The 10,680-nt window shown below is 34.0% G+C and overlaps 1 protein-coding gene across 1 annotated transcript; it reads right to left on the bottom strand.

The window, feature by feature from the left end:
- Window positions 1–1,490: 1,490 nt before the first annotated feature.
- LOC100244329 (uncharacterized) lies at window positions 1,491–4,061 on the bottom strand. The gene is made up of 2 exons (XM_002277578.4): window positions 3,900–4,061; window positions 1,491–3,751 (listed from the first exon to the last, which is right to left on the bottom strand). Exon 2 carries the CDS (start codon window positions 3,749–3,751, stop codon window positions 1,862–1,864), a length of 1,890 nt encoding a protein of 629 aa, XP_002277614.1. The 5' UTR covers window positions 3,900–4,061; the 3' UTR covers window positions 1,491–1,861.
- Window positions 4,062–10,680: the final 6,619 nt, after the last annotated feature.

Genomic DNA, 10,680 nt, shown 5'->3' with positions numbered 1-10,680 from the left:
CGAACTCAAATTAAATGACCAAACCCAACAATTTGCACAAGCACAACAATTGAAAAAAAAAAAAAAAAAAAAAAAACACAAAATTCTACAAGTTGGATTACAGTGGAGCTTGTCTTTTGAAAATATGAGTTCAACGTAAAAACAAAAATGAACTCATTTTTTAAAAAAACGAGTTAAAAAAAAAAAAGAATTATTTTTTAAAAAGATGAACTCAATATGAAAAAAGTGAAGGCTTTTCGGGAAAGAATAGAGAAGAAGGACAGAACGGAGTATACCAAAAGTGTTATATTTTTTTTTTTATAGATATTGTTTTTGAATAACCCTTTTTATTAATATTTTAAAATAAAATTTCCATTAAAAAGTTCCATATGTTGTTTCTGTTTAAAGGAGAACGATTTACCATTGGCAATTTTGTTTGAATATTTTTATATTAGAATATTTTGTTATGCTAAAAAAGATATGTTAATTATTTTCATTGACATGTAATATATTTATATTTATTATAAATTTAAAACTTTCTATACACGTTCTCTTAAAAAGAAAAAAAATAAGAGTAGGGCTTGTTTGGAATAGTTTTTTACTCTTTAAAACAAAAAAACATAAAAAAAAAACACGATTTAATAACTAAAAATTCTTTTTATTTGTTTTTCTATTATCATTTAAAAATATATTTAAAATAAAATATTAGATATAAAAGTTATTTTTAAAATATTTAAAACATGTTAAAAAAAATTTAGGCTTTTAAATAGAATTTTGTTCTATAAAAAATTAAAAATCATAAAATAATTTTTAAAAACTGTTTTTTAGAAATGTTTTTCAGTTAGTAAATAAACCCATGACTACTTGTCAATTTTTTTTAATTAAATTAAGTATGAATATAAAATAGAATTCTATACTCACCCCATTTCAGGGAAATTGCCGGACTATCATTATAAAAAAGGAGAAAAGCTAAAAGTGAAAATGTCGTTGCCCCATATTTATTATTTATTGAAAAGATGGAATGTGATTAAGTCCTAATAATTCTTCCTCATAGCGCATGACAGCTTGCATATACTTTATATGCTAAACGACAATTTCACAAAGTTAAAGACTCTTGTTCTATAATTAATTACTTTATCTGATTAATCCCAGCTAACAAGAAGAGAATTGTGGAGACCTTCATCTCCAAATGTCCAAATCTAAGAGACATTGCACCACAAATTAAAATTATTGATTAACATATTGTTTTGTAAAGTTGCTTAATGGTTAATCCGTTCCAATCTTATAAAAAGAGAGAAGACATTCCGATTTCAATCTTATAACTATGCATACGCACGTGTATGAAAGAATTAAATATATAATAAGAATAAACTCGTGAATAAAAATTATGACATGTTATAACTTTCAACCCGATAAGCTGATCAAACAGTTTGACTTTCAACATCAATAAAATGTAACAAAATTGATTTAAGTTAAAATATTTAACGGATGGAATCATAGAACAAATGAGGTGACTTTTCAATTCTAATTATCATTTGGTAGCGTTTATAATTCAGGAAATACAAATACATCTTACTATAGGAAAAAATTATCTACACATATATATATATATATATGGTCTAAGGAGAAGTCATGGACATAAACTTGACAAAAATTATATCAATAATCACAAATAAAAAATCAACAAATGTCAAAATAAGTGTGGAGTGTAAAGCGGGGAGGCCAAAGGCCACCGCAACTATGTTGTCGCATTAGAGCAGGGCATTCTGGATCGGGGGCGCGGCCCAATGCTGCACGTGGGAAGTCTTCCTGATTTGAGTGAACATAACGGATGGAGAAAGTGTCGCCCTGGCGCGTCTTAGCATCAGCTTCCCTTTTCGTGCTAGCTTGCGCAGAGCGCGTTCAGCAGCACGTGCGCCAGCATTATGTCGACGAAGTACTGGTGGCCGATCTGGCCGTCCCTCCACTTCATCTTCGCCGGCTTCCGGCCGTAATGAACGCCGTCGTTACACCGGTTGTCGAAGTGCCAGGGGAATGTCATGTCGAAATCGTCGATGACGCCGGAGAGTAGGCCGGCGGTCTTCAAGTTGTCCAACACAACCCCATTGAACGCCTCCATCTTGCTGGGATTGAAGGCCATCGTCCGCGCGTAACCCCCGGTCGCTACGGTGGTTCGGTATATGACCTTGGGCGGCACCAGCCCCCTAAGTCTGATCGACTCCAAGATTTCGGCCCAGAAGGACGCCGCATCTCTCGCACCAACAGTGAAACCCCTAAGATTATGCCAATAAATGCCGTCGTGTAGGCCTGAGTTCATGATGATAGTGTCAGGCACCGTACTCTCGTTGAAATATCTCTTCAACAGGTCTCGAAAGGCGTCGTTTTTGAGAGAGTTCAAGCCCTGGTAGTTCAGGGTTTCGTTCCAGTGCCCATTGAAAATGCTGGTAATGCGAACGGTCTGGGAGGGGTTTTTCGGATTCGTGAAATTCATGTCGAAACGTCTCGGAACCGATTCAGTGGGCAGATTGAGGATGAAGTTCAATATGTTTCGGATGGTGTCGACGTGATTCGAATCGCCCCAGAAGAAAATCCATCGATTCTTCAAGCAGTTCCAAGCGGAATGAGCCGAGAACAATCTGAATGAACAATGTGCAGAGTAGACCCACCCATTGCTCTCCAACATTCCCAATGAGCCGTCGCACCAAGGATTCCGGCACGGGAAGTTCCACGGTAGACACCGGTAACGGCCATCGTTGCTGATCTGGCAATCATCGTTCCTACCGTGCCGCGTCCATCTTCCGGACCAGACTTCTCGAGTGAAGTCCGATTTTCGACATGTTTGCAGTTCCGGCAACTGAGCTGTGGTGTTGTAGAACTTGATCGGAATCCTACGAAGCTCTCTGTCGTAGGCGAATCGCCCCGGCGACAATTTGAGACCCTCGAAATGCCGGAAAAGGAGGGTTATGCTGAGATTGTAATTTCCGGCAAAATCAGGATGTACTTGAAGCGACAAAGAGTATGAACCATTGCCGAAATCCTTAACCACCGGCCGAGACTTCCATATCTCGCCAGAAAGATCAGTTTCAAAGTAATCGCCACCCAAACAAAGGGGTTTTCCGGCATCATCCAATGCATGAAAAACAAACTCGTGGACTTCTGCGGCGGATAGCTCAATAGATTGTCGACCATCCAAACCGGGAATAGCAATCTCCACGCTACGTATATCTCTACACGGCTCACCTCCTGGAGCTAGCCACCGGGCAAGGAGATTCGACGTCAAATTCGGTTCCAACTCAACGGAAATCCAACTGGGCTGGGTCAGATTCTGATACGATTCAGATGAACCGAGGACAAAGGCTGGTTCCGGTTCCTGTACCGGTTCCGATTCCTGTACCGGTTCCGGTTCCGGCTCCCGTACCGGTTCCGGTTTTGGTTCGGGTTCAGTGTGGGTAAGATTAGCAGGAAAGGGAGGCTGAAAATCAAGGTCGCTTGGATGATCTAGCGAGTGATTCCCAACGGGCATGTAAGCGAGAGTAACAGTGACATTTTCGTCGTTATGGGTCAGATTCAGGTGGGCGTGTGTCAGATACTCTCGCCGGAATCTCCATGCTTCAACAAAACTCTTTACATTACACCCATCAATAGTCCAAACAGCCACCATTGCCAGAAAAACCACCGTCGTCAATGCACCAAACCGCCAATGCAGGAAAAGGTTTGACCGAGGAGTCCATGGATAAGATGACACCGCTGGGCAGAACACTTTCTCCGGCATCTGAAGCCCAAGAAATTTAACAAAACCAACAGGCAACAACATCAAAAACTAAAAATACTAAATTTTCCCACACATTCCCCCACCATAAAAATTTTCTATTCACGAGAAACCCCTATAAAAAGAATAAAATAATCAGTCATAAACTTACTGTTTGGCGTCAATATCGGAGAAAGCTTTCCCTTTTTTTCTCTTTCTTGGTTGCTTTCGGGCTTTGTGAAAGCTGGAACCACCGATCCAAGCTTTCGCTCCTGAGACATTCGGAGATAAAGAGAGACGAGGTGTACGATAAATATATAGAGAAAAATAAATAAAATTTTATTTAAAATGTTTTAAAAACGACAAATTTTGTATTCACGATATTGCCCTCGCAAGACTGTCCTAATGAATAGTAGTGCACCGACAGATAGAATGCTATGTACAACTGTACAAGGGTGCGTCGGAGTGAGTGTGGCGGCATTTATGTCTTTTCACCGAATTGAATAATTGTTCTGCATGGTGGGTTGGGTGAAGCCACCACCTCATGTCACGTGAGCTTGTTATTATCCTTTTATTATTTTTCCATTTATTTTTTAAATTTTAAATTTAAAAATATCAGAATCCCCTAATTGTAGAAAAAATCTCATGTATGGATATAAATTCCTTTATCCTCCTTCCTAAAAATTGTAATTTAATTTCCAAAAAAAATTAAACATTATAATGAAAATAAAATTTAACAAAAAAAAAATTAAAATTATCACATTCCAAAATTTTATTTAAAACAAATACCATTTTCTTTCTAAATTATAGATGTTGGATTGGAAAAACTTTGAATTTATTTATTTTTAAAAAATATTTTTGACCTTTTTATTTTATTATCATAAAATTTTCTATTTTGGTGAAAGAATTTTTTGAATTTATTTTTTTTTATAAATATCTTTTACCTTTTATTGTTATTATTATAAAAATTTCTATTTTGGTGAAAGAATTTTTTTGAATTTAATTTTTTTTTCTAAAAATATCTTTTACCTTTTTATTTTTATTATCATTACAATTTCTATTTTGGTGAAAGATTTTTTGGCTAGGGGGAATGAGAAAATAGGCTAAATTGATATTTTCAAATTGGATTGGATTAAACGTACTATGTATCATATGATTAAATAAAATTTACTTAATATTCTCAATCTTCAATTCAATATTTATTTTCCTATTTTAGAAAACATTTATAACTCAATCAAGAAAACGACATATTTTTAACATGTTTCTTTACCTAAGTTGTATATCAATTGAAAGTGTCTTCTTAATTAAGCTCGTATTTAGAATTTTTTTTAATGATATCTTGAAGAAAATTGTAAAATTTTTATTTTTATTTTAATATAATTTAATTACATAAATTTTATATCAATTATACTATTTATTTGGATAAGAGAAATTTAGGGTTTGTTTGGTTAACTGTTTTCCAAAATAATTATGAAAAATAATTTTTTAAAAATGTTTTCTAATTTTTGTAAAAAAAAAATTTATTTGAAAATCTAAAATATTTTTAACCTATTTTTAATATTTTAAAAAATAATTTTTATATTTAATATTTTATTTTTAATCGTTCTACATATTTTATATCTTAAAACAATTCTTAAAAAAAATAAATGAAAACAACTAAAAGATGACAATTTATTTTCTCTTCCTAAGAACAAAAAAAAAAAACAAAAAATGATTTTTAATTGTAAAATATGTTTTATGTGTTTTTTTGTAGGGACCCTCACTTTTTTTTTTTTTTTTAAGAAAAATCATTCTTTATCAATGTTGTTATTTTTCTTATTTTTTTAAGAAAGGAAAATCTTTTAAATTATTTTATTATCATAAATTTATATTGCATTTCCAATAAAACATTTGATATTTGTACCATATGCTTAAAATGTTGAAATAGAAAATGAGAATAAAAAAATATTTTATTTTGATTTATTATTGTATTTGGATTGTTTTTTTTTTTTTTTTTTTTTTAAAGAATAGTAATAGGAATGGAAAATTTATTATTATAAAAGCAAAAAGTATTTTTATTGGAATTTTGATTCAATGAAAATTATGTTTGGTTTTTGGAAAATGCCATGTAAAAAAATAAATAAATAAAGAGAGAGAGGATAATAAAAATAGAAATAAAAAAAAAAGAAGGAAATTGAGGAAAAAAATAAAAAAGGAAGAGATTTATTACTCTATCAAAAAGAAAATATGCATGTATTTGCCTTCTCCTCTACGTTATCAATTTGTGACTAGAAAATCTGATACTTTTCAAATCCTCCATCCTTGTCAACGTACCTTAAAGTACTATGTAACTTTTTCATCTTGCAACCTTTTTCTTTACCACATCTTCGGCCACTTGATGGCTTTCCCTAGCAATCTTTAGTCCATGAAAGTCATGCTCTAGTTCTTATATGAAGTGAGCAAATAGGTAGGGATTGGCATTCATTCTCATCCATTATATTGAGTATCCTAATTTTGAGATTGACAATCATCACAAAATCACATTGCATTATTCACACTTTCAAGTCGTCTTTGTCTTCCCTTTCACCCTTTATTTTGTTGGTTTTTTTATTTCTTTTGTCTCCATTGTCAAGTTTATCATACTTATTGGATGTCTTATAATAAATCACAAGTTTAACTTAGATTTAGAACATGAGGGAGTTTTTTTTATGCGCATTTAAAAAAAAATAGAAAAAAAAAATTTATTGTCTTCTTTGAAAAAACAAGTTTTTTTTGTTCATAACCTTCCTGATAGCAACAAGGAGTGGGAGAATGAGGGGTTTGTGAAGGTGATCACATGGGAGTAGGAATTTGATTGCAACAATGAGCTTAAAAATTAGTGTGTTTCTAGATGTTTTAGCTTAATAGGTAGATTTTCATTTTTACTTTATTTAAATTTCCTTAAAGTTTCAATTGATCAATGAATATTGGGGCAAATCTCTAATAAGAATCACATTTCTTTGAGTACAATCATGCATCCTATTGCATATATCGTTATTGTAGGGACCCCTTCCTCCGAGAACACGTGGCACGTATCTTACAGTGACACGTGGCACGCATTGTCATCCGAGTCACCCTCATCCGGATCTTCCTATAAAGCACACATGACAGACTTTTCCGGACTACCTCAAGGAAGATCAAACGACACTTATAAACATATCATCCGGATGGATTACACAATACATCCGGATGATCAAGAAGATCAAACGACACTTATAAACGTATAATCCGGATGGCTTACACAATACATCCGGATGATCAACATATGCCATCCGGATACAATGGTCTGGATCATTGATTGAAGTAAGCAAGTCTCACACGTTACCACAACAGCCTGTCATGGCCCACGTTCCGCCGCCTGCAGGGTGAGAGGACAAGATGAAGTGACAACAAGTCACTTCCTATGATAATTCCACATGGTCACTTCCCACGATCTCTGACAGCCGCATCACCTGCCACGATCCCTGTCAGCCGCCCGTAGGGTGATGATGGCCATGCTGCCACCTAATGTCATCATGACAATATAAAATATCTCCCCACCATTAATGAGAGGAACAGTACTCCTGACACTATATATAAACCTTCACAACGAAAAGGAAGGTAACCTCCTGATACCTAGAAAAAGACCAACTGATTTATCCCTCTCCCTAACCATGGCTAACAAAACCATCGGAGGGTACGTCCGGACACCCTGTCCGGATGCCCTTTTTGCAGGTATAACGACTGGATCAAGAACCTATTTTGGTTGAGGTCGCGCATCCATCCATTTGGCAACTACGTGGATCGTCAGGAACGCGAGGCATCAACAGTTATATACACAGGATCAACCATCCTTGTGATTGCCACAACCTCCCTCATGAACTTATTGAAGTATATTCTATGTTTCTTAGTTGTATAGGCATTTCAATTAAGGGTTAAAAAAATGTCCTCTCATAAAGTTGCTCGTCTATCCATGTGTGGCATGCCACTTTCACTAACACTTCATGTATTTCTAGTTTGTCATATGGCATGATCTCGTTTTTAAGGAAGTGGACATAAGGAAGCCTTCAATCTCCTTCATCTTCTTCAAAGTAGATGTCTCATTTCTTTGATTGCTCTTTGCTTTCATGATTAGGTTTTGACAAATAATTAAAGGCAAATAATGTGTTACACAATTAGTACTTGTCGAGGCAAATTGTACCAAAGAGTCTACATCTTGATTGGCCTCATGTCAGCATTGCTAAACATCAACCCTAAGAAATTTGTGCATAAGGTTTTTAACCATCATCATTATTTGCACATTCTTGTATCTTTTGCATCAAATGTCTGTTCAATTACTTAACAATCAATTGAGAATCAATTCTATTTTAGAGATGGTGGATTTGGACTACTAATGTTATTTGTAACCCCATAATTAAGGCATTGTATTGAGCCTCACTATTTGAGACTTAAAAACCTTAGCATTATGAACCATTCTAACATAGCTCCTTTTGGACTATTTAATACCATTTTAGCACCAAAGCCCATTTTAGTTGTTGCTCCATACATTGCAAGGTGCCATCATTTTCTAACTACCACAATATCACTCACTTCACCAATTTCCATGATAAAAACCCCTTCAAAAAGTGGTAATAAGGTGAAGGGTCATGTGTTCAAGTCATGCAAATTACAATTAAGAGGCCAAAATGCCCTCTCCAAAGCTTGGGATAACATGGGGCATCATCATGTTTCTGAAAATAGAAACTTTGAACCTTTTCAAAAATATAAATTATTATTATAATATTTTTTGCCATGAAGTTAGATTCATGGCTAAAGATATTATATTGTCATGAAATAACTTTCGTTGTAAAATGAGGCTTTATGATCTCACTAATAGGTTAAAACCATTGAAAACCTTAACACTTGTTCAATATTCTCTTAAGGTCGAGAACTATGTAATATAGTAGTTTGGTAAAGTTATGACTTGATAGCCAATGTCATGACTCACCACTTTTGTTTAATGTGTAATCATGTACACTAGTGCACTCATCATGAGAAACTTATCTTGATGATCAAGACAAATTATCCCTTTAATTAAGGGGTGATATATTATAATCTCAAATTGACTGTTTGAGTCTATGAACCAGATGTGGACTATTCATCAATTTGCAAGAAATTCATGACTTAAATTCGGTGTAACTTTTAATATACCTAAGTTATATATAATGCAAGTGATGTAGGCCTTGAATACTCAATATATATATTGCATGAAAAATATAGTAAAGGAAAATTGGAATCACAATATAAAGTTAATGAAAATCGTTTCTTGCTACATTACATCATGCTTCTAAGGATTCTATCTTAACACATGTGCAATGGTAAGTGTAATACTTGGTTATATTCTTGCTTGTTGGATCTGCAAGTGGCTAAGAAGACCATCGAGAGTCAAATAATTTACTTAACTCTTAGAAAACAAGTGAGTAAGGGGCATTTAGTTTGGTAAATTTCATCTCTAGATCCTTACTTATGATCTTAGTTATTCGTTAGGTATATATTATTTTATCTTAATGGATTCTTTTGGCTTTTTATGTGTCTACCTCAGAATTTGTCTGTTATTTTTCTCTTTACTAGTTACCACTAAAATTTTAGAAGTGCTTGCTGCTACCTTTTCTTCAAGGCTTGGAGAATTATAAGCTCTAGTAAAAACTTCTTCCATATTGATCGATTTTTTCTCATGAAAGAATCTATAAAGATTTGAATACACAGGCAAGCCTCTTTGGACAACTATTATAGTAGTGGTATCATTGTAATATTTTACTTCAATTAGTCCCTCTTCATCTATTATTTGAACATCGAATAGAGAATTCATATCTTAACACAAAGGGTACATATAATTCAAAACAAAAATTGTAGGAAGCTTTCCATACTCCTTCCATAGCTAGAAGAGTCAATCCCTCTTCTTGATGAAGTTCACACAAACCTCCTTCCATGCTCCTTCCATGGCTAAAATACTTTTGTTGGATTACATTGTTCATGAATTTTCCTTCATATGGTGTCAAAGTGTTGGACTTGAAGATGCCTTCTATTTTCTTTATTACCCCACTATTTACAATCTCCAATGAATTGAGGACTACTTGGGGAATCAAATTGCATATTTTCACAAGGTACTTCATCATAGTTTGACTTTTTCAACTAGTCAACCGATAAACCATTATAATTATTCCTTGGTCTCTAATGTATACTAAAAATTTGTCTTTTCAAACTTCCTACTTTTCCTTTGAGAATAAAATCTGAGGGGACTCCTCATTTTTCGCAATACCCAAATATAAAAAGAATCATAAAATCAAACATGAGGATGCATAATCCATTAACAAACCAATTGATGAATAGAAATTAATGCCAGTGGGTGGATTTTTCCATAGAAACCAACCTAACGCCACTTTGTTTCAACCTTTCAACCTTCAACAACCACTACAATAAGGGAAGAAGCTATCACCTTCGACACGCCAAACCCATTGAACATTGCTTTAAGACTCTCACCAATCACCCTTCCTGTCTCTGGCTGTCAAAATCATGTCTGCTTCCCTCCACTTTCTCCCTGCCCATTTCATCTTCCATCCGTACAAGAGTAAAGGAGGCTTTCCCCTTTTATTATTATTATTATTTTTAATCCAAGTCAAAAATGGATTAGACTCCTGCGATGCTGCCTTTAGACACGTGTTAAAATTTTATTCACTTGGACACTTTTTCCCTTTCGGCATCATTCGTTTTAAAAAGGTTCAAAGACTAAAAATTATATTTTTTCTTAAAGGTAAATTATATTCAAAGGTGGGAACTAGTCGTAATATGCCACGTGTATTATTTAATTCATCACATACTTTCAACAACCTAGATTACAAATTTACAAGTTCGAAATCAAGAGGACACCCTGGCACTTTCCTTATAAAATACAAATATATATACATAATATTAAATCT

The sequence above is a fragment of the Vitis vinifera genome, chromosome 5 (assembly GCF_030704535.1).
Source record: "Vitis vinifera cultivar Pinot Noir 40024 chromosome 5, ASM3070453v1".
In the NCBI taxonomy this organism is placed as follows: Eukaryota; Viridiplantae; Streptophyta; class Magnoliopsida; order Vitales; family Vitaceae; genus Vitis; species Vitis vinifera.
Note: the sequence above shows the minus strand (reverse complement) of the source record. Positions and strands in the feature narration are given on the sequence as shown.